The sequence below is a fragment of the Monopterus albus genome, unplaced genomic scaffold (genome assembly GCF_001952655.1).
Source record: "Monopterus albus unplaced genomic scaffold, M_albus_1.0 scaffold221.1, whole genome shotgun sequence".
Taxonomy (NCBI): Eukaryota; Metazoa; Chordata; class Actinopteri; order Synbranchiformes; family Synbranchidae; genus Monopterus; species Monopterus albus.
The window spans coordinates 659,954-683,307 of NW_018128101.1; the positions used below are offsets into that span (position 1 = coordinate 659,954).

Genomic DNA, 23,354 nt, shown 5'->3' on the forward strand with positions numbered 1-23,354 from the left:
ATGTATATAAATGAGTACTGATCCCAAGGCTAAAGCAGAAGTTATGCACCATTGTTCAGATTTGTGGTGCAGTTAGTTGGGCTAGCTGATGAATCAAGTAGCCAATCAACAATTTCAGCAATTGATTTATTGTTTAAAGTTCCTAAAATGATGTGAAAAAGGGGCCCTGGTCACAGATAATCACCACCTGAAGCTGCAGACCTTCTCAGCTGTTTTGGATTTCAGGCCCCCAGCTTTACTGTTTAGGTTCACTCTCGTTAACATCATTTTCAGAAGCAGCAGGCAGCTGTTCTTGAAAAAAAAACAGGTCAAAAGCAGAGCCAAACAAATAGTGAATATTAGACTTACATTCATCAGGTGAAGAGGAACATGAAATTGTAATGCTGTTAATGGTAATGCTGATGAAAAATCAAAGGTTACTTGTAGCCCTCATTCAGATATGATCATTTTGTGGGAAATGTGGCAGATGAAGAAAAACATGAATAAGACCTGGTGGTAAACAGTGAGACAGTCAGGAAGAAGCTGCTGGTGTGTTGGGTGGTCTCGGCCTTAACACACCACTACTCTCTGTCTCCCTGAGGACAGCTGTGAAACAGATGGTTGCCTGGCTGAACAGAAACCTTCCGACCCTCTGCTCCATCCTGATGTCACGCAATCCCTTTTGATATAGTATCCATCTATCCAGCAGTGTGGATGTCATACTTGTGGCTGTCATCAGAGTGGCTCCAGACTGATGCACTGATGCACAAAGGTCTATAAAATTGACTAGTCAGGCTTTTCCAGTTGCTGCAGGGAAAGAATCACTAGAACGCACTGTTAACTATGAAGAGATGATGCGAGGGTGGAGGATGAAGGGATGAACACATGTAAGAGGGTCATGTAGGAGCCTACAGGGATCTAGAGAGGTTTGTTAAGAGATGAGAGGTGTAATTTCACTGGTCTGGTTCCATCGCCTCATGCTATGGTTCATGCACTGAACGTGAAGAGTAGAAGGAAACAGGATTGGAGGTGATCCCCCGAGCTTTCCTCTAATGTGAGCAGCAGGCTGAAACCTTCTTAAATCTTTATCAGAAACATGAAACATATTTGACTAAATGTTAACTGCATTATTATGAAGTATGAAACATACACAATAACACAGTAATGAACAATCATTTTTGAGATGAACAATCTTCTAATGCCAGTATCACTTTCCTGCTTAGTCTATTTCTGTAAAAGTTGAAAAATAATCCATGGAAGAAATCTAAGCACACCGCTCATGAAAACAACACAGAACAGTAGAATGCCAAATACCGCTGCTGAGATTTCACAGCCAGGAAATATTATATTTCTCACCATGTAGTGCTGCTTGCTGTAGCACCTCGGCATCTAGGTAATAAATATTCATGCGGGAAGAGAACATTAAATCATCTTGGAACAGGCTAGAGAAAATATTTTGGGATTGTTGTGGCAGCACGGAGAGTGTTCAGAGAACAAATGTGGGGAGACACTGGACCCCAGTCAACACAACAGATATTTGAATAATATAGTAATTAAAGCAGCGAGACCCACATGTGTTTCTGATACATATAGTTTGGTGGGGTGTGTATAAACTCCCTAATCGCCACACTGTTGATAACAGACTGGTGAGGAGAGCTGGCAGCAGGGCCGTATACAGGAAAGGCCATTAATGGGGGCATTACAACATGTACTTGCAATCTAATTATGCACACATTACAAAATTAGTCAAGAGTGTTTTTGGTTTGGTTGAGTCTCTGAGAATTCTAGAGGGTTTGGGGTTAGCGCAGGCCTCGGCTTTGTCTGATGCTGACAGGCTTTGGACAACAGGACGTCCTGTTTGGATGCTCAGCACTGAAATCCTACAGACCAGCAGACGCACATGCTGCACCTCATTTTGCTCCCAGGTCACTTGTGTATCAGCAGAGTTGATCACATCAGGCACAGTGGTGTTCTCGCCATTTATTATGTCAAAATCTAATTCACACATCTATCTCTGCCTACTCAACAGTAACTCGCAAACACAATCACACAACATTAAGTCTGACTTTACTCTCTCAAGACAGCTGTGCATGTAATAACCATGTTAAAGTAAAACATCCCTCCCTCTGCTTATTTATTCTTCAGGCGGTGGTAATGACAAAATCTTGAATGATTCAAAACTTAAAGGAGACCAGGGGTTGAAAGCTGGACTGAAACTTGAATTCTGCTCATTTTGTGCTGAAAAGATACAACTGCTAGTGTACAATTCTTCAAAACAAGAAAAAAACCATTTTTAGATATTGTGTCAACAGCTTTGAGCCATTTCCCATGACAGCAGTTCAGTGACATCATGTCCTCAGAACGTCTATGGCTCACGTGACTGAAGAACATCATGGCGTGTAGGCCTATGGAGCTGGCTTTTTAACAAGCCCACATAAAGTTATCAGTCATTTGGGATGAGCCACTGTGCTGTTTCTATTCTACTCAGACAGTGGAAACTAGTTAGCCTACGTTGCTGATTCCCACTGTGCTGCTTTTGTATCATTTTGACCAGAAAAGTTCACAAATAAAAACACAACAGAAATCTCTATAATAATGGTTTCTTAGCAAAAAATGAGTTTTCATTTCAGGCCAAGTTTAATTATGTTATGTATAGTGCATTATTTGTTGTTGTAATATCCCGTGCATTGTAATATATAACAGCTAGTGCATGGGGAAAAGGTGTTGTATGCTGTTCAGATTGTAAAGCCCTTTGAGACAAAGTTGTCATTTGTGGTTTTAAGCCCTGAAAAATGTTTTACATGCAGAAATGTGACCACATACAGTACAAACACATTCACATGAGAAAATTCACACAAAGTTATGTTAACAAATTAAAACTAACAACAAAAGCAACTCTGATGTGTACACAAACTATGCCACTAATACAAACCAGTATTAAATAGACAGCCTGTGTTAAAATATATCCTCTACCTTGTTTTCTCACTTTTCAAGAATGACCATGAATTCTGCAGCTATTGCGCCTCTTATTATAAAGCTTCTCTACAACGATTGTTTGTTTGTAAGGTTCAGAGTCAACTATATTCAAAAACGTACGCTCAAGGTACACAACAGGTGCGCTCAGCAGAAGTACATCAAACAAAAATACCAAAAAGCCTTCGCACTGTGAAAGATACCTCAAAAAATAAGTTAATTAGCTTAGAAAATCTCAGGCATGTGATTTTTTTGAGCTAAAAATAAACTTTTTTTGAGGTATCTTCCAAAGTGTGAAGGCTTTTTGGTATTTTTGTAAGGCTTAGATATTATTCCCCTTCTGAGCGTTCACAGCTGCATCTCTTGCACATGTAGCTACACATGAAACCTATGTACTAAACTGAGCCACATGAATTTAGAAAGATTTACTTTTTTAGTGTTACTGCTGGGTACAGCTGCCCTCTTGTTCACGCCCCATCCAGGGTCACTGCTACTGCCCTACAGCAAAGTCTGTCAAGCCCTCTTTGACGCATATCCTTTTCCTGTCAAAGTGAGATTTTTATTGTTCCACAGGAGCAGGCTCCACAATCTCATTCCCCCAGTCTTTTCCTGTTTCCTCTCCGTGAGGAAGTGCTGCTATGTTTCACATTTTTCCTCTCCTGCATCTTCTCCGGGACAAATCTGGAACGCCAACTGCAAAGCTTTGCTTGTGTTGGCCAAGTTTTGATTTCAAAGAATGAAGAGAGTTCCTTAAAAAGAGATACCCTCCTACACCAGTCTCTCCTACACAAGCTTTCACACACACTCAGAAAGAAGCCCACACTGATTCTGCATCCAATATTCTAATGCTATCCCTCTGAGCGATCAGTCTTGAAGCTGTGTGTTGGTATGTGCTCACCTGCAGCCCCAAAGTAAAGTGTTCCCGTGGCGCCTCAGCACGTAGGCTCTTTGTTACCACAGAGAAAATAGTTTTGTGCAAACAAAATGGTCAGATCATTAATTTGCTCAGCCCCTTAAATGAACACTTAAAAAGACCAAACACTAAATACTGAGTCCAGACACCAAACTATAAACACATACATGCACAAAAAACCCTCGTCTTAGTGTGTGTACATGCTTACATGCACGTTTAACCTTGTGAGTGTGTGGTCATACTGCCCATAGTTACAATGACAAATGAGTCTTGGTTGTCAGACTAATCTCAGTCAAGCTCAGCTTCAAGGCAGAGGAGGAGCAGCAGAGTCTTTAGTGCATGATGTCAGCTACTAGGCTTGCATTAGAAACCCCTTCTGAGCCCGGGTGGCATGACCCCATCCAAACAAACTCCAAAACTCTAACAAGACTGGGAAACATGGGGAAGTTCTGAATGGACCAGCAAAAATCCTGTAAACTGGTCTAAGTGAATGACACAAAACTGATCAAGAGTGTGCAGGAGTTTCGGTTCTTCTACTACTGAACTGAACTAAAATGCTCATATTCTGCAAAGTCTTTCTGGGCCAAGTGAAGGAATACATTTAAAATATGAGGTATATTACAGGTTGTTCATTTGTGACCCTAGAAACAGCAGTTAAGAAAACAGTCTCCCTACAAAATTCATTTAGCAGCAGCTCCAGATCAGCTGTTAAATGGACATCATTGCAAGATGTCATTAAATTAAAAATGCAATTAATCACTGGATTATGATGTTTTCAAAGAGTTATTCTAACCACATTATGAAAGAAACAAGACCACTCATTAATAAAAATCAACAGAAGCATTTTAAAGCTTCTTTATGGCTTTTTTCCACCACTGTCTCAGTGTGGGTGAGAGTGACAAAAACAGATTCTTTAAAACAACTGTGTGACAGATTTATCACTCCTCCCCTGAGCTGCAGTGAGCTACAACAGAAACATACAAGCACAAGGAGGAAAAAGAAACGTCTTCCTTATCAAACTGTTTGGCTCTAACAAGCTGCAATTTAACAGATTTGATCTCACAGAGACCTTAAGGCCTGTAAACATGGCCATACACCAGTTGAAGTACTGTATTTCAAATATAAGTAAACTGTGTTATATTAACCCATGTGTAAGTTGTAGAAAGTAAAAATAGCCTTCCATCTGTGATGATTCACTGTTTTCCTCTGGACTGCATTGCAAAGGCAGCAGAAGGCCCAGGGTTGAGAAGGCTGAAGGTACAGTATTTCAAGATGTCTGCACCACAATGGGAACAGAAAAATGCCCCAAAATCAGATTCACGAAGCGGTTTGAGCAGGATGGAGAGTGTTTGTGCAGGAGAAGGGTTTTATCAGCGGCAAACACTCACAGGAATTCCGGTTTGGGATTGTCCATCCAATTCCTGCGTTCCACAGGAAGACCTGCATAAAAAGCAAGTGAAAAACGCCCAGAGACATTTCATTTGTGGCCAGTCGACTCACAGCGAGCACCTCCAGTTAGCCCCGAGGTTTTTATCTGAAACCACCGACCTGAGCTTTAAAAGAAACTGGCACCATGGAAGAATCCTCCAATCCTCCGGCTAGGCGGCCCGCGTCCATGGCCGCTGCTAAGCCTGCGCGCGCGCGTGCACCTAGTGAGCCCATACTGCGAAGGTGAGAGTTATTTTATTTTATTTCGTTCACGGTCAGCTATGGGTACATTAATGACACAATACGTTAACACAAACATATAAGGCGACATTGAAGCTGAGCCTATAAGAAAGCTGTTACACACAGGTAGGAGCTGGACAACAGTCACAGATTATATATAATCTGTGGCTTTTGTTACTGCAGTATAGTCTAACCAACGTTACAGCAGGTACTTCAAAAGAACTAAATACTAAATACTGTATGGATAATACGGTTTGACATGTATGCAGTCTGTTTAGACTTATTTATGATGCTAATAATAATAACTAACTAAATTAAATTAGATAACACATTTTCAAGTCCATCTTAAAACAATACACAAGTGTGGACACAGAAATGAGTTCACACTTCACACTCAGACTGCTGAAGCCTCGGATTGTGTCCCCCTTCACTTACGCGGCAGGTATGTTAAGAAACTTCATGGACTTAATGGACAGGGAGAATTATTATTACAGCAAGGACATGTGGTTTCAGTGCTACACAGGTAGGCTACGGGACTATTGTTTCAATACAGACCTGGAAAAATGTGAAATTATTCTTTAATTATTCTGGCTTTTTGCGTAAAACACGCCAACAGTCAGCCCAGCTGAAATGCACCAATGTAATGGGAATGAACAGTCCATACAGGCTGTGCTATGACGTCACACACGGGTCCCCCAGTGCAAGCAGTCTGTGAGCTGGAGGACTCCAAGCTGGAGGAGTGGGAGGAGGTCCTACCATCTCCTACCATCACCCCCCATGCTCCCTGACAGGCTGAGCTCCAGGAGAAACCCGAGTTTATCACTGGACTCTAGCAGCGGAACGCAACGGGACTAACTTTGGTCACTTCTCCAATTCCTGCAGTGCAGTACTGTGTTTTAAGAGGATTAATCTTAGGAAAGCTGCTTGTTCATTGCACGGTTTGTAATTGTTTTTGTATCCATGCATGTGCGCTCTGTCTGTTTGTGCGTCCATGCACAGCATCATCGCTTTTTACACATTATATTCTTTCCGTTTATTCTCTGTTTGTGGAGTTGTTCGTTTAATGTGTGTGCAGGTAACTTTGCGTGCGTGTATGCGAGAGTAATACAGAGATAGTATACAGAGTGAGGGTGTAAAACTGATTTCCAGACGTACTGGAGCAAGTGGAGCACAGCAGTGCCCTCTGGTGAATATTACAACGTGTCTGCCAGAAACGATTCACTTTGAAAATTACACATAATGTAGATACAAGCACGTACTCTGAGCTGTGGAGTCCCAGACACACATCTGGATCACAAGCATCCTATTTTATTACATATCCATAACATCCGAATAAAAAAAACTATAACCCCATCATATCAGGCATTTTTGTACAGTAGAGACAGTGCTATAACAAAACCCAACTTGCACGTTTTTCATTGTCCATATGGTGATGTGTGACAGTGCACTGCATGTACACACATGCTGTCTTCAAAGCACCTTCCTTTTGCATTGAGAATCACCCACGCTGTGGTTATTTGTGAATGAACACAAGCTGTAGATGTGCATGTCCTGTCTCTGGGCTTCAAGTCGACAAGGGATCAGAGTTATGCAAGGTGTCAACTGAGGCTTAGCATCACCGAGGGCTCTCCTGCAGGCTACTGTTCTGTGACATGTGATAACACCCAGCTGGAGTTTAGTATCTGTTCTATTAAAAACATGTCTGTAAGGCAGGGTTGGGGCAGGAGCAGGTCCAAGCTGACTGTTATTTTCTCATTTTGTCTTTTGGCCTTGTGTTTTGTTTTATTTCCTCAGAGTACATGCGGGTACAGGTCAGTGGGAGTTTACCCTGCTTTGTCCACAAGAACAGGGGGCTAACATAGGCTATAGCTGTAGCACATGTATAGGTAATGCATAGATGCCCACCGGTGTGGCTTTTTGCTCGAGTGGACACTTTGTGGTTGTGTGGCTAAGTAATGGTCAGATGTTCAGCCTGAGAATCACTAAAACCAATCCAGTACCAAAGTTCAGCTTCAAGTTGCCAGGCCCAAGGATGCATCCAAACATCTGTCTAGCGATAGGCTGTCTACTGTTGGAGTCCAGGATTTCTACTTTCACATGGATAGCTGCTCCTGACATTATCACATAAATCAAAATCCTCACTTTAAAACACAAACAAAGCATAAATCAGATCTTTACTGCTAAAAAAAAAAGGGAACCTAAACATGCAGCTGCACCTACAGCAGCCACTGCACTCTGCTTTATGGCCTTTAATATCTCTCCCCAGGGAAATAAAGTCAGTCTTTGAGAAAAAGGTTAGAAAAATTTAGACTGTTTAAAATACAAAAATGATTATGGCAAACATTCAAAATGACAGTTTAAAGGGTGGCTGTGTCTCAGGAGGTAGAGTGGTCGTCTCCCAGTCAGAAGGGGTGGTGGTTTGATCCCTGCTCTGCCCAGTACACATGTGGAAGTGTCTTTTTTGGGTAAAACACTGAACCCCTAGTTGCCCCTGGTGGCCTGACATCACCACCATCAGCAAGAAATTTCGCCACTGGGATTAGTAAAGTATAATAAATGAAATGGTTAAAACAAAACAAGACCTAAGTAGGAAATGTTAATTTAAAAATAATAATAATGAAACAAGAAGACAACTATAGAGTAACCTTCTTCATGCTTGTTTTTGTCCGCCCACGATAGAACGGCATCTCTTTTTATAGACCCATATTGCGCAACTCAGATTCATTCTTGGCACATAAACGTGACTGCTTTGCAGTTTCAGCCAGTTTTCCATTTTTCTGACACGAGGCCTTCAGTTTCTTTCATTCTAGGGTAACAAGTCTTCTGTTTCTCACCATCTTACCTTACTTATCTAATGGTAGATGACAGAGCTTGTGTGGTGTTCAACCTTTGCTTCCCAGATTTAATGTGCACTAATGATTTTGAAAAGGGGAGTGTGCATCGGTCTGGTCTCCTGTGGAAGTCTGTTTTGACATATCACAGCCGATACTGACAGTCTGGCTGAAGAGCAGAGTCCATCCCTCTCTCCTCGGTCTCCTCAAAGGAAATGTGTTTTGACCTGTGGCTGCAGAGGAATGAACTGTATTCCATTCATGTTTCTGTTGAAACTTGTGGAATTTATCCTCTAGTTCACACTGTTTTAGCTCAAGTGCATGCATGCATGATGAAAAAGAGAGCTGGATTTCAGTTTTAACATACGGTATAATTATCTCACGTTTCCTCTTGTTCCAGGTAGCTGGAGTCATCCTCCTGGAGGAAAACGCACACATTCATTGTGAGGAGGCGTTGGCTTTGTTCCACAACCCCCCTCCCCTTCATCCTCCTCTTCCCTCTGACTGGCACAGAGAGGAGATTGAGACCGAGCGAGGGAACGTGGGAAAGAGGAAGACAATGTACCAAATTCTGCTTCTTTTCTCATCCCTTTTCTTCCTTCATGTGATGGGCACTCCCCAGCTCTTCGCTCACCACGGGTAACAGCTCACTTAATACTCTTCCTGTGTTTATTATGGTCGTTTGGTCAGTGTGGTCCTTAGGCTACAGATCTCCACTTTGGCTGTCATTCAGATCTGTTTGTTTTAGCGACCTCTTTGCTCGACTTGACATTCTCACCCGCTGTGAATTTATACAGATTGTTCCAATGACATTTAAACAGTCTAGAGTGCACTGTCTCAGGACCAGGGCTCTGCTCCTCTGTCCTAGACTATTAGTCACACACAAGCACAAGAGAGTCTGCAGGCTAATTTTGCCATTTTCAGTTGATTTGCACAAACACCAAACATAAACTGAAAGCCAAATGAAAGGTCAAGTGGAGCCACAGAGGTCAAAGATCAAGTCTTAAATCTGACACATTCAGGAGTGATTAGATGGGTCAGTCAAGAGCAATTAGGCTGCACAGCTACTTTGATTGACAAACAGGAAGCTTGAGGCTCACATGTGAACTTAGGGCCCAAATATCATACTAGAATCTACTTGGTGCTGCCATTTGAGGCCAAATATCTGTATTTTAGGTCAGTTTTCATTTTTGATCTCATGTCCTCCTGTTGCAGGAGGAGGGTGTGTGGCAGAGATGTCCGTCACAGCGTTGTTATGGCAACAGAGTCCTACGTCCAGCCGGTGCACAAGCCCTACATCACTGTGTGTCAGGGGCATCGCCTCTGCAGCACATACAAGTGAGACGCTCCCCCGCCCTACAGACACACAACAACACACTGAACACACACAAATAACAACAAAATTAGTCATCTTCAGCTTTTGTCAGGCATTTTCAGTACTTGAGTCATAATGGTTGACCTAGAACCATGTTCTAATTAAGCCACCCTGAGACGTTTATTTAATTAACATGTTTAGGAAGGGAAAGGGTTTGGAGTGAAGTCATAAATACAGCAGATCTAGACCTTCTCTCCCACACACACAAGTTTTGCGCAGAACTGGGTCATGGTGGCACATTTTTCGAGGAATCTAAATATTGAGTACTTTGTGTAACTACGGGAAATGAACTGCCTGCCCACAGAGACCGCAGCCGTGTTTATTTTGGACTGCATCTTCCTTCATACTTATGTGCTCTCGATCTCTCTCTCCAGCTCTGATGCTTTCCCTCCTTAACATTCCCTCCATTTTAATCTTCCTTTTAACCCTTCACTCACCTCTGATATTCTGTTTCACTTTGGGATTTTTTCAGTGTTTTGCTCATTCTCTGGGCAGGACTCTAATCCTGCTTTAGTGGTTTTAGTGTTTTTAGTGTTCTTTGTTTTCAGAGGTCTGACAGAAAGGCATATGTAAGGTCGATAACAGCACTGTGAACAACCACAAATCTCTAACTACTATACATGGTTGTGTGTTTTCACTCCACAGGACTGTGTACTCAGTGGTGTACCGGCAGGTGAGCAAAGTGGTGCCTCTTATGCATTTCTACCCAGAGTGCTGCCCAGGCTGGCGGAGATTTCACTCTCACAACTGCAATCAAGGTAACCTTGAGCTTAGCACCAAGACTGGAAACAGGAGGAAATGGCTAACCTAGCTAATTCCAACATAAAATAAATGATTTTTTTAAAAGTCTGTACAAAAAACTAACATGTGGTTTTATGGATGACAATATGTTGGGCTATGTCATATCTGAACGCAATCAGGCAACCAGTGGGAACCAAGAAACCATTGCTCCTGAGCAAGAAGCATTCCAGTACATAAGATGGCAACTTGTAATTTTTACACTTTTGTTTTTGCACAAATTAAACAAAACAGGCATGCTGTTTCCCCTGCTTCCAATCTTTAGGCTAAGCTAAGCTACCTGTTTCCTGGTTGTAGATTCATATTTAATGAACAAATATGTTGGTATCAATCCCTTTATTTCTTGGCAAGGTAGTCAGTAAGCACAAGTACCAAAATGTTCCCTGGCCAAAAATAGTCAAGAACATCCTGTTACTCCCAAAGAAAGTGAATAAATTAATTTCCAGAAATGTCCTTTAAATGTCTCCTACAGCTGTGTGTGGACAAGCCTGTGTGAACGGAGGTACCTGCTTAAGACCCAACCAGTGTGCATGTCCACTAGGTTGGACGGGGCACCAGTGCCAAACAGGTAAACAGACACACGCACACCTGCACTACTACACAGGAGCTCTGTGTGATTATTCACACACACAGATAAACCCATTTCCTTGTCTTTCATGTCTGTCAGACGTGGATGAGTGCAGCCAACAGCGGCCGTGTGCTCAGGAGTGCGTGAACACAGCTGGCAGCTATCGATGTGTGTGCAGAGAGGGCTTCAGGATCACTGGAGATGGCCATTCTTGTCAAAACCTTCCTCTTCCTCCTCCTGCCACCCCTCCCTCTCCCACCCAGACCAGCCAGGCAACAGTGGATGGTCACACTGATAAAGGTAAGTGAAGCACAGGAGTGTGCGTGTGTGTGTGCGTTCAGAGTCTAATCTTGTGTCTTGCAGCAGCAAAGAGCCTGAAGTACAGAAGAAAGAAACATAGCCAGCTTCGCGGTCCATTATTACTTTTGGTACGCGCTATGCCACTCTCAACTCGTACCGTGAGTAATAATGCACTGCGACTGGTGCTGACTCCAGACAGGCCCCGACTGGCCCCGTACTGTGAGACTGGGAGCAGTTGGACTGACAGTGGCTCAGTTGAGTCCTATGAGTGAAGCAGACATCTGAGTCTAATAAAGCTCCCATGCTAATAGAGAAATATTTTTAACCTGCACACTCAGTTAGTTTGTGTGTACTTCCTGTATCCTAGCAACATAATCATACAACCACTCTCCATATCTTGAAAAAGTGGTAGTTGACCTCAGGATATTCATTTGAATTCCTATTGTGTGTCCGTGTCTTTGCTCTTTTGGACATTTGTGCAACATGAAACCTTAAAAAAAGCCTACCTGAATACTCCTACATCTTCCCACCGTTTAAATCTAAAGGGGATACTGTCTAATAAAGAAATATTTCTTTGTTAATGTGAGATTGCCAAACATTTGTCAGGCTCTGCTCCAAACTCCTTCTTATTTATCACTGTTCCTGCAGGAAAGAAAGAATTAATTCACACAAAATTAAACTCCTCAGCTAAAAGGAGACTGCTCACCCCAATGACTCTACATGATATGGATTGATGAGAGTCTTGCGAGTGTTGCTGAGTCATCAGAAAGACATAGAGGCCTGGGAGCAGAGGGCAAAAACATGACAAATCTTTCTACAGTACTTGGTAAAAGTGATGGAGAGTTATTTATATGAGTGAGTTCAGTTTCACAGCTCAGTTCTCAGATACAAAACTGCAAAGCCAGCAGAGATGTTTCGCTGGAGGCTGCATTCCATTAGCTGTTCATATGCACACGTCAGAGGGATGTTGATGGAGATCACAAACATAAACACGGGTTTAAATGCTCAAAATGTAGACCATCACTCAGACTCTGCACAGCTGCTGTGGAGCAGAGCTGGACCACGTTTCTGTCTCTCTGTCTTCCTTTTTTAACATGCTGTCTGCTTTCTTCACTCTGCTCTTGGCCAACACTTGTGTTCTCATTCCAACTCCATCAACCCTGTCTGCTGGGGGTCATCACCAGCTCCCCCCTTTCTTCTTCTCCTCAATCTGTTTCTTAGCTCGTTCTTGTCTCAGTAATGGACCACATCTGGGAAACATTGAGCCATTCTTGGTCTGTCTGCTGAAGTGCAGCCAGAGAGCAGTTCCTAATTCTGAATCCTGGTCTGGGTCCTGCTTGCTGCACCCTCAGGTGGAGGCAGACAGACCCTCTTCCACTGTATGTTCACAGGTTCACAGATGAGCAAGTGCTCATTTATATATTTCTGGTGACCTCTCTTGCATTGGCCTTTTCTGCCATTTTCAGATCCATGATTTCCCCTGGCCTCCCTGGAACTCTGCAGTTCTCTTCCTTGTTTGCAATTTAGAGGCGTTCTGTTGGCCATGAATCATTCTAGGACAGAGATTGATGAGGGCACAATGCTCAAAGGAGCCCTCAGAAAACCCCCTAAACCCTTGATTCACTCATATTTTAATGCTGTAGTCACCATCCTCTGATGTATATTTCTGTATTTGTGTGGTTTTTGCAGGTGAAAGGTTCAGCCTGGTGGAGAATGTGACAGAGGAGGTACAGAGCCTGAGGAACAGAGTAGAACTCCTGGAAAAGGTACATGAGAAAACAACATAAACACATGTTCAAACACACACAAGTACAACCTCTGCTCCTCCTAGGATGGTTTGATATAAAATCCTAGTTGCTATTTAACCCCTAAGCCAAAGATTTATTGAAATGCTTTTGAGAATTTTTATGGCTTTGATTAAATTCCTGCCCATGTTTTGTGAAACAAGCATAAAGAGTAAATGAAGATCAGTTGCTGAAGCATATTTGTGTCTGTGAGTTGAGTAATAGTTCACTTCTGGAGCCATTTTCTCTTTTCCCTCATTTCCTCTCCTCTTCCTCGCTCTGTTCAGAAGTTGCAGCTGGTGCTAACCCCCTTCAGCAGCTTCTTCCCGCTGTCGTTGGACGAGGGCGTGTCAGAGAAAACCACCTTATTGTCCCACTCCTTCCAGCAACTAGACCGCATCGACTCCCTTAGCGAGCAGATTGGCTTTCTGGAGGAACGCCTCGGCACATGTGAGTGAGCTTGGCTTGTTCATAGCACTTATAGGATGGGAAATCTAATATTTAGTTGGACACCACTGGAATTGTGTGTCCTAGGAAAGCAGGATTTCAACCTCTTTAAAAAGATCAGGGAACACGTGAAAACCCAAATGCAATAATTGTTCATAATTTAATCAAATCAAATGTTTTAAACCCCACATTAATAAAAAATCTAATAATGTAATAAAATCCTATGCCTGTAATGTAATAACCGTTTTAGCTATGACATGAAACTACAAGTAAAATGATACATTTGCTCTTAAACTTTAACCTAAGTAAGAAATTAAAGATTCAGTAAAAAGTCAAACTATCACACTATCAGGCAGCTTAGTCACACCGGTACCTCAGCTATATGATAATCAATCACCTGCCTGCAATGACCATGTTAACATGCCTGTGTTATAAAGTTTACCAAGTTCACCATCATAGTTTAGTGCGTTAGTAGGTTTACATTTGGTCATTAGCACAGCTCAGGGTGATTGAAACATTATTAGTCTAAAAACCAACATGAAAATTTGACCCAATAAAGGCCTTAGAAGAAAAGTCAAAGTATCACCAAAGTAGCACAAGTCGCCCTGAGGGAGATATGCCTGTACCAAATTCCTTGGCACTGCATCCAGTAAACCTCATGGCGGCATCAGAGGAAAAGCAAAGGATCTCCAATCATTAAGAATCATCATCAGGGAACCGTGAAAGAACTTCTTGTAATTACAATGTTTATATCAGACATTCCCATGTGGGATTCCTGAGCCCATGTTTGAGGCACACAGCTTTTTTTATTTATTACATTATCAGATTTACATGACTTTATAAGCTTTTTCATGTTTGTTTTTATTATGTAACAGTCAATTACTACATTTGGGACGTCAAATCAAGAAGCTTCAGCTATAAAAATTTAAAGCCAACAGCCTTAAATTTACAAATTCCCCTCAGTTAAGATTACAGTGGGTACAATTATATCAAAGCACAATTTCAGCCCAACCTTTTTCACTCAAGTTTACAGTCGCTACCAAAATGGCTCTAACCATCAGGGCAACAGGGGAATTCAGTGTCTCGCCCAAGGACACTTCGACATGTGGACTGCCAGCACCGTGATCTGAACCCCTGACCCTCTGGTTGGGAGACGACTGCTGTACCCACTGAACCACAGTGGCCACAATATGCAGCTAATTTAGAAACTTGTGGACAGTGGGCAATGCATCGCAGTTACTCTTTCCACTCTTCTCTCCTGTAGGTTCTTGCCAGGAGAATTAACCACAGACCATGACCATAATTATTTCAAGATACCTCCCATGAAGTTAGCAGTGACACAGACCTGCCAGAGATCGTACCCACCGAGATGGCAGAAGCAGCCTCTGTCGTCGTTGTTATGCTGTGACATGATCATGGTACAAAACATCTGTGATCTTCACTAACAGGTTCATGTACTTTTCTTGCTGTTCATTGTCAAATTCTTGATTTCATGGCAGAGTAAGTCTCCCTATAACATCATCAAAATCAAACCCCCTGAGGGTCAAAGGTCAGACTAGCCACTCTGTTTCTGTTTGTTTGGCATCAGGGTAACAGCGTTCTGTCTGAGCCCTAAACTGTCCGGGGGCAGATGCAGACAACTGTATTTATCTATTTAAATTATGATTACTTTTAGTTATTTCTCAGTGCTACAATAGACATTTTTATATAGTTTTGTAACATTTTGTAATAAAAAGTCTTAATCAAATGATGTGTGTTCAGTAATATGAAAGGATTACAAGTAATGTTTGCAAACATGATCTTGTCCACGCTGCTGATAGAAGATTGAACAAACACTCCATTACACTCACACAACATAAAACACCTCCCGTTGACCTGTCCCTGATTTGTAGTGGAAGCAGTTGTGGATTAGGTGTTCGCCAAACCTGGAGTGAAGCTACTCGTATTACACGCCCTGCCCTCCAAGTACACACACGTTATCCGCTATTCAAAGTACAAGTACTCATTATGCAGAACAGCCTTTTAACAACATTTTAATATATAACATTCATTTTGATCATGCGTTAACATGTAAACAACACTCAGAATCCAATCGAGGTGGAGCTTTACAAAAAAAAAAAAAAATTGGCATTCATATTGTTTCTTTATCAAGATGTAAAAAAAAAAAAAGAAAAGAAAAAAACTAGCCAGTAGTTAATTATTACCTCCTGTTTTATCTGAAAAACTACTTGTTTCAAGAGCGGGGAGTTTCACAGTCTTAAGCCAAGGAAAAATAAGGGTTGCTTCAAGAAAAATGTCTGAGACTAGTAGGCCTCAGTAACAGATACAAATGACTTGGTAAGACTTTTGTTTCATCTGCACTATGTAAAATGGCCTACAAATGAGCAGATGCATAAATGTAGTGGAGTATAAAGCACTGACTTCTCTCTAAAATATTATGGAGTACAAGTATCAAGTAGAAGAAATGGAAACGCTCACGTATACATGTAAAGCGTACAGTGCAGTTTGTTACTTTCCATCACTGCTTCTAATGTAAAATCGCAGCAGAGGGCAAAGCAGGCATTTCAGTGCACAAAAACATTTGGGTGAAAAAAGAAAGAATTAATGAATTTGCATTTATTCTTCTGCAAGGCATTCACATTTACCCAAAAGAAGGGTAAACAAGAACAAGAACACTACAGCATCGATATTAAACAGATACTATAATGAGCTTCTATGCCACGTGTGCACATGTACTCACACATACGAGGCTCTGCAAGATGTCAGCTCTGTTTCTCATATCCATCTAAAACTTCCACCAGTTACACTTTAATAGCTTTGATGAAAACCAGAGAAAAGCAGTTTTACTTTTCCACTCACTCAGCACGAAAAGTGCTTTATTACGGTTCAGAATACTTTGAGTCTTTCCCAATATTTTAAATATTGGTTCATAAACAACTAGTGAAGCAGGGCTGTTGCAGAGACCCTTAGCAACTGGTTCGAGCTCATGACACAAAGTTTACAAATCACACATCTGTGCTGCTAAATAACCAAGAAATGAACAGGAAATCATTCGATAAAACACTCCATTAGCAACATTTATATGGTACATTATAGTTTGTATTTTGGAAGAAACCAATTTGGTAAACCTTTTAACATTCAAAACACTGGCTGCAAAGATAAAATAAGCTCTTACAGATAAGAAAAAGAGTCAATAAATATATTCAAACTAAGGAAAAAACAAAACAAAACAGAATTTAATCAGTTGTCACGAGTAGGGGCGTGTATTCCACACCCTCAGCCTACGAAACCCTGACTGTCATATGTACTTAAAGCAAAAAGCCCAGCAAGTTATCACTAAATCTACTGTTGCACTCAGCTATGAACAGCAGTGTACAGGCTTAGTACCAAAACTATTGATCAGTCCATTCAGAAGATGTGTGTGTACAAGTCAGTCTAAACTTAATGTTTAATGCTCAAATAAATACATGTTCTGGATCTGATGCCAGATGTATGCAAGATCCAACTAACATAATAGGAAAAAACCAAAAAGCAATTAGTAGCATATAAATATCCTGAATGATGAAATACATTCTCAGATGGTTTTGATGGGCAAAAGCTAACAGTATAAAGGCAGTAAGAAATGTGAAATTTCAGTTGGACGTAAACTAAAACCATTCAGTCAGTATTATCTGATTGCAAGTCATTGGCAGTACATATTACAGAAGAGTAATTGATCATAAGCGAGCTTTCCAAACGATCCGAAGTGCGACAAGAACCAATCAATTCCACAACTTAACCATAATCTAATATTCTCCTATCAGGTTAATTAGAAATCAAATCAGAACATCACAACCACAAAAGTGTTGTTCACCTGCATGTCACTTTCATATTAATATATATATAAAAAAAGAGGGGGACACAACCCTCCACATTTCCAATTAATGAATTGCATATAATCTTCTGAGATATAGATTTGATTTTTAGTAACTAGTGAATGCTAATCAGAACAAATAAGACCAAGTCAAATCTTGAGATTTATATCTTCACATAGCTGAACCCAAGTTTCACTCTCTTCCTATCAGCAAGAACCACCTTATATCATTGGTTAAGGGCAATTAGTGGATGAGTGATTAAGTAGGTCATAGTAAGAGGATAGTGGACTTCCGTGGGAAACTTTCCGAAAACCACTCCGTTGTGGCACATCAGGTAGCTTGCACTTTGGAACAGTAATGCCAAAACAGTTGGACATTGCACTTTATGAAACTCTCTTTTTGACACATCTTAGATAAGTGAAGGAGGAGCAAAAAATGTGTGATAGCTTCTATAAAACAAGATTAACCCACGTGGAAATCAAGAGAGAGCAAATGTACAGGACACAGCCAGAAGACACGAGCTGCTCCAAGCTGCACACAAGTTATTTCTAATCTTTTGGAGAGACAAACCACAAGAATGTACAATGATACACCAACAATGCACAACACTGAAAACTGATCAGTCCACTTAAGTGCATTAATCCAGTACAGATGGGTGCCATTGTTATACTTGTAACATTGAATTCCTTGTATTCTGACATCATGATGCATGTTATAGCGCTGCAGAGCCAATATGGATACAGAGCTGAATTCACAGCAACAGAACCAAGATCGCTGATGGTCGACTGGCATCGAACTCTTACCTCCACACACTCCACTGCTCGTGGAAACCCCACTCCTTTTGTCTTTAGTCAAGAGACTGGAATGGAAAGGGGGGGGGGGGACTAAAAGGAAAGGAAAGAATGAGATGAAGTACTTTGTGTGTGTATCCAAAGGGAACTAACCCAAGGCAGAATGACAGTAACACATAAATATCCACTGGCAACAGAAAGTGAAAGAATAAAAAGAGGACACAGGACATAAAGGCCAAAAAAAAGTACAAAGTCATCATAAAGTATGACAACAACCAAGCCAGGTTTCCAAAGCAAGGATGAAAGTGGACAGAGCCATCCAAAAGGCATGCATGAAGAACAACACACATCCCTACTATTAAGACTGCCGTCCGTCACTCCGCTCACGGCGTGCAGAGCAGCGCCACTGCCAGTGCTGCTGCAGACACAGTGAGGGTCGGGACTGACTGTGCTCTATGGTCAGGCCAGCAGCAGACTGGACCAGGAGTCAATTAGACAAAAAGAGATTTCATGACATGAGGCCTGTGTCATGTTGTTTCCTGGCCAGATATGGGACAACCTGAGGGGAGCAAGGAGGGAGAGGAATGGGTCTCAGATAGGGGCACAGGAGAAAGAGAGGCAGGAGTGTGGTTAATGTTCAGTGCCTCAAGGGCCCATTGCTCTGGGTTATGGAGTCAGAGATCTCCAGCAAGACAGAGCGCATCAGATTGAAGGATTTGTCGGCGAGAGATGACACATCCTCTGACGTCATGCCCTTTGTCTCGATCTTTGGAAGGATCTTCAATGTGATGGTCCCTGCGGAGGCACAAATCATTACTGTCAGAAGTCTCACAGAACAACAAGTAGCCATACAGATGTGGATTAGTCCGGCAATGGAAAAATGAGAACAATCAACGTGTTACCTGGTTTGAACTGCTTCTCTTTCCGTAGGTAAAAGTTGTTGTAGGAGGAGAAAACAATGGGTATGATGGGCACCTGGAAAACAAGGGAGGAAGGGGGACTTAAAATCCCACTCTCTCTCATACAGATTTAAATGAAGCTGACTATTAAACTTTACTTTTGACCACCTCTATTTTCCTAGACAAGCCAAAAGATGAGAAACAAGCAGACAAGGCTGCTCGACTGAACCAACATTACATTCTTTCTCGCACACAGTCAGAGTGGCCTTTCAACAGGACTGGCTGAGCCAAACGTGGCTCCCCCTGGGGGCTGTCCTGCTTCCACTCAATCTGCCCGGGTGGGTACAAACGGAAAGGCTGCACAACAACTTAGTGGAAGAAAATACAGAGAGATAGAAATAGTCTATGTTCACACAGAAAAAGGCTCCAGTGTAAGGCCAAGCCAACAGGGAGAACCAAAACAGACTGTATTCTCCAGACCTCGAGTGACATTATTTCACCACCTCACGCCAACACACGCACAAAACCAAACCAAAAACAACTGTTAACATCCAGACACTATTTGTAGACTGTAACATATACGTTCAAAAACAACTGTTAACATCCAAACACTATTTGTAGACTGTAACATATACGTAGAGCCAACAGAGCCCCTACTAAACACGTTAATGTGCTTGCTAATGAGGAGCAGCAGGGTTTTATTTTCGTAGCCTCTTGGCCCTGGTGCATATCTGAACTCAACTGATATTAATTGTTAACAGCGCACAACCACAAAAATGGGCTCACACATGCACAAACCACAACATTTTGCCAGGGGTGAACTAAGCTGCAGTTTCTGGTGAGATCTCATTTGAGTGTTTTTTAAATTCCTTCCACCTGCCTGACTCAGCGTGTGCTAAAAGGCATCAGCTCCAGCGGTGAGACCGCCCACCTGCGTGCATGCAAAGTGAAGTTCATACACTCCTTCTCCATCTCAACACATTCTTGCTAACAACTGGCTGATTCAGTGATGTATGTGCACGGAATCATTTGTATATTCATAATGTTGCCTTGTGACATAAAAGGCTGCTAGCTCCCCCGTGTGTCGAGAAGCAGCGCACATCACCCCCTCACTCTTTTAGGAGACTAAATTCGACCCCTTTTACTTTACAACACATGCTGATTCATGAACACTGCTCTGAAAATGCACATCATTTGATGTTTAATTATTAACCTGAACATCTCTAATGACTGATGTCAATATCACTAGCATTACTGCAGAATGCACGACGGCCAAGTCTGGAGATGTGGAGGTACGGCCATCTTTCCCGGTAACGTTCAGGGAATTTCTGCAATGCGTGCACTCGTCTTTTTTCAGCCAGGGTCCCTGATGCTCATTACAGGTTTGACTGCAACACTGAAGCTAATATTATGAATACAATGAAAAGTAATGTTTAACCACCTTCACCACACAAATGATACAGCTTACTTTGCCAACTTAAGTGGACAAGCAAGCCAGCTTTCATATAGATATGTAGGGTGGGCTAACTACGTTAACTTCAAAAGCAATCTCAACTCTCCACATCCCCCCAGTCCAGTTACCTTTGTAAAGGAGGTCAAAGAACAGTCCTCACTTGAGGAACCAGCCAGACGAAGGGGGAGGGGGAATGAGAGGGATAAAAAAAAAAAATCAAGGTATATACAGAATCTCCAAAAAGAATGTGAAAATTAAGGATATCTCAATGTACTTACTTGAGCCTGCACAGCCAGGTGGAAAGCGCCTTTTTTGAACGGCAGGAGATCACCTCTTTGGTTCCGGGTTCCCTCTGGAAACACCCACAGACGAATCTGTAGAGATGAAACACCAACGAAGAGTACATTTATTCACCCTACATCACTCTCAGTGAGTAAAACAGAATGTTACAAACCCTGAGGTGACTGGGTGCTAACAAAAACACACAGAAATCTAAACTGATGAAAACTGTTTGCAAGAGGGATATTACCTGGTCGTGCAACATGGTTTTGGCAGCATCAGCCATGACACTTTTGGCATCGTTTGTCTTCTTGCGGTTGATGAAGACGATGCCACCTAGCCAGCAAACGAGGCCTACCGTGCCGGCGTAGATCAGCTCCTTCTTGGCAATCATGGTGCAGCGGTCTGGTAAGATCTCCATCTGGCCTGAGAAACCGAGGACAACTGAGGCCACTCATCAGAAGTTTCAAACATGTGAGACAGTCAGGCCTAGTGTACGTTTTCAGTATCACATATCTAATTTCATATGTTGTTTGAATTAAACACAAGTCACTTATGTTGGTGTGAGTGCAGTTTGTGACCGCAAGTACTTTAGAAATGAAACAAATTAATAAGGTTTTATTCCAAATTAAAAGGAGCTGAGGTGCACTGAGGTATATGACGAAAGGTTGTAATTTTCTTGATTACAATCAAATTCATGGCACATGTAGCTTATTTAAATTCAGTAATATCTAAAACGGTTCTCTACGTGGCCAAACGGGATTCACCTCTTATGTCCAAGGTTTGTTTTCTCTCCGGGTAGAGAAGTGTGAATAAAACATCTTAATTAGCATTTTATTGTTAAAATGTACTTATAACCTTTGATGGAATTTCTGAACAACCCCTAAAAACTTTAAAAGGTAAATTTAAAATACCCTTGATGAGTGAATTGGCAGGTTTGAGGTGTTTCTCTGTAGAGTAAATGATCAAAACACCTCTGGGCTGCAGCTTCCACACTGACCACACAGTTTAATTAACCTCTGGAACATTACAACTTTCATAACGTTATAATTTATTTCATGGCATGGTAATATAGGTGCACTGCAAGACAGAGTAAACTGGGACAGACAAACACACACACACACTTCTAATGACAAAATGCAACCTGGGAGGAACTTTAGTCTTTCCTTTATATGATCTATGGCTCTGTCAGACCCTGGATTACATCAGGTATAAAGTCTGGTGTAATACACATAATGTTGGGGGGGTGAGAATCACCTGATTATCTCTATGAAAAGCACTTCCATTATGAAATCAGACATGTCTGTCACATCCCTCGAAACACAGGCCGAGGTGGTGGCGTGGCAGCGATCTTTGACTCAAGCCTATTAATCAACCCTAGACCTAAACATAGTTATAACTCATTTGAAAGTCTCACCCTGAGTCTCTCACACCCAAACTGGAAAACTCAAAAGCCTGTTCTGTTTGTTATTGTATACCGTCCACCTGCTCCTTATTCAGAGTTTTTAAGTGAATTCTCAGACTTTCTGTCTGATTTAGTGCTTAGTACAGATAAAATAATCATAGTAGGCGACTTTAATATTCATGTAGATGCCGACAATGACAGCCTCAACAATGCATTCTGTTCATTATTAGACTCAGTTGGCTTCTCTCAAACTAAATAAACCCACTCACTGTTTTAATCACACTCTTGATCTGGTTCTGACATATGGCATCAAAACTGAACACTTAATAGTTTTTCCCCATAACCCTCTTCTGTCTGACCATTTTCTAATAACTTTTGAATTTCCATTAATGGATTATACTCCATGTGGGAAACAATTCCACTACAGCAGATGTCCATCTGGCAATGCTGTTACCAAGTTTAAGGAAATAATTCCATCTTTATCTACTTCAGTGCCGTTTGCCAACACAGTGGAAGGAGGCCACCTTAACCTTACTCCCACACAAATCGATAATCTTGTTGATAGTACTGCAGCCTTCCTGCGTAATACACTTGATACCATTGCCCCTCTGAAAAAGAAGGTAGTGAAACAGAGGAGGCTAGCCCCATGGTACAGCTCGCAGCTCTGCTCCCTAAAGCAGGCATCACGAAAAATGGAAAGGAGGTGGCGCTCCACTAAGTCAGAAGAGTTTTCTATAGCCTGGAAAGATAGTTTAATAACATATAAGAAAGCCCTTCATAGTGCCAGAACCACATTTTATTCATCACTGATTGAGGAAAATAAGAACAACCCCAGGTTTCTTTTCAGCACTGTAGCCAGGCTGACAAAGAGCCACAGTGCTGTTGAGCTTAACATTCCCTTAGATCTCAGCAGCAATGACTTCATGAGCTTCTTTACAAATAAAATCACAACTATTAGAGAAAAAAATTGCTCGGACCACTCCCACAGCTCTTGCAGATGTGCCATCTACTACAATGGCTTTAGAAACATCAGTAAG

At 41.7% G+C, this 23,354-nt stretch overlaps 2 protein-coding genes across 3 annotated transcripts in view; one reads left to right on the forward strand and one right to left on the reverse strand.

The window, feature by feature from the left end:
• The first annotated feature begins 5,322 nt into the window (after window positions 1-5,322).
• Window positions 5,323-17,167, forward strand: egfl7 (EGF-like-domain, multiple 7). 2 transcript variants are annotated; one of them, XM_020619481.1, is made up of 9 exons: window positions 5,323-5,536; window positions 8,765-9,003; window positions 9,580-9,702; window positions 10,385-10,497; window positions 11,010-11,105; window positions 11,205-11,405; window positions 13,095-13,171; window positions 13,477-13,639; window positions 14,901-17,167. In XM_020619481.1, exons 2-9 carry the CDS (start codon window positions 8,924-8,926, stop codon window positions 14,918-14,920), a joined length of 873 nt encoding a protein of 290 aa, XP_020475137.1. In that variant the 5' UTR covers window positions 5,323-5,536; window positions 8,765-8,923; the 3' UTR covers window positions 14,921-17,167. The 2 variants fall into 2 exon arrangements, with proteins under 2 accessions (XP_020475137.1, XP_020475138.1); XM_020619482.1 differs by lacking the exon at window positions 5,323-5,536 and adding an exon at window positions 6,270-6,471.
• The window catches only part of agpat2 (1-acylglycerol-3-phosphate O-acyltransferase 2 (lysophosphatidic acid acyltransferase, beta)), a 14,330-nt gene continuing 6,629 nt past the window's right edge, over window positions 15,654-23,354 (reverse strand). Inside the window, exons 3-6 of the mRNA XM_020619474.1 lie at window positions 21,163-21,338; window positions 20,912-21,007; window positions 19,184-19,256; window positions 15,654-19,076 (exon numbers count right to left, since the gene is read on the reverse strand). Coding sequence (XP_020475130.1) covers window positions 18,919-19,076; window positions 19,184-19,256; window positions 20,912-21,007; window positions 21,163-21,338 — 503 coding nt within the window. The 3' untranslated portion in view covers window positions 15,654-18,918. The remainder of the gene's footprint in view (window positions 19,077-19,183; window positions 19,257-20,911; window positions 21,008-21,162; window positions 21,339-23,354) is intronic.

Coding starts and splice junctions, on each gene's coding strand:
- egfl7 (XM_020619481.1), top strand. CDS start 8,924: ATGTACCAAATTCTGCTTCTTTTCTCATCCCTTTTCTTCCTTCATGTG. Junction 9,004..9,579: donor CAGCTCTTCGCTCACCACGG/GTAACAGCTCAC, acceptor CTCCTGTTGCAG/GAGGAGGGTGTGTGGCAGAG. Junction 10,498..11,009: donor CTCTCACAACTGCAATCAAG/GTAACCTTGAGC, acceptor TGTCTCCTACAG/CTGTGTGTGGACAAGCCTGT.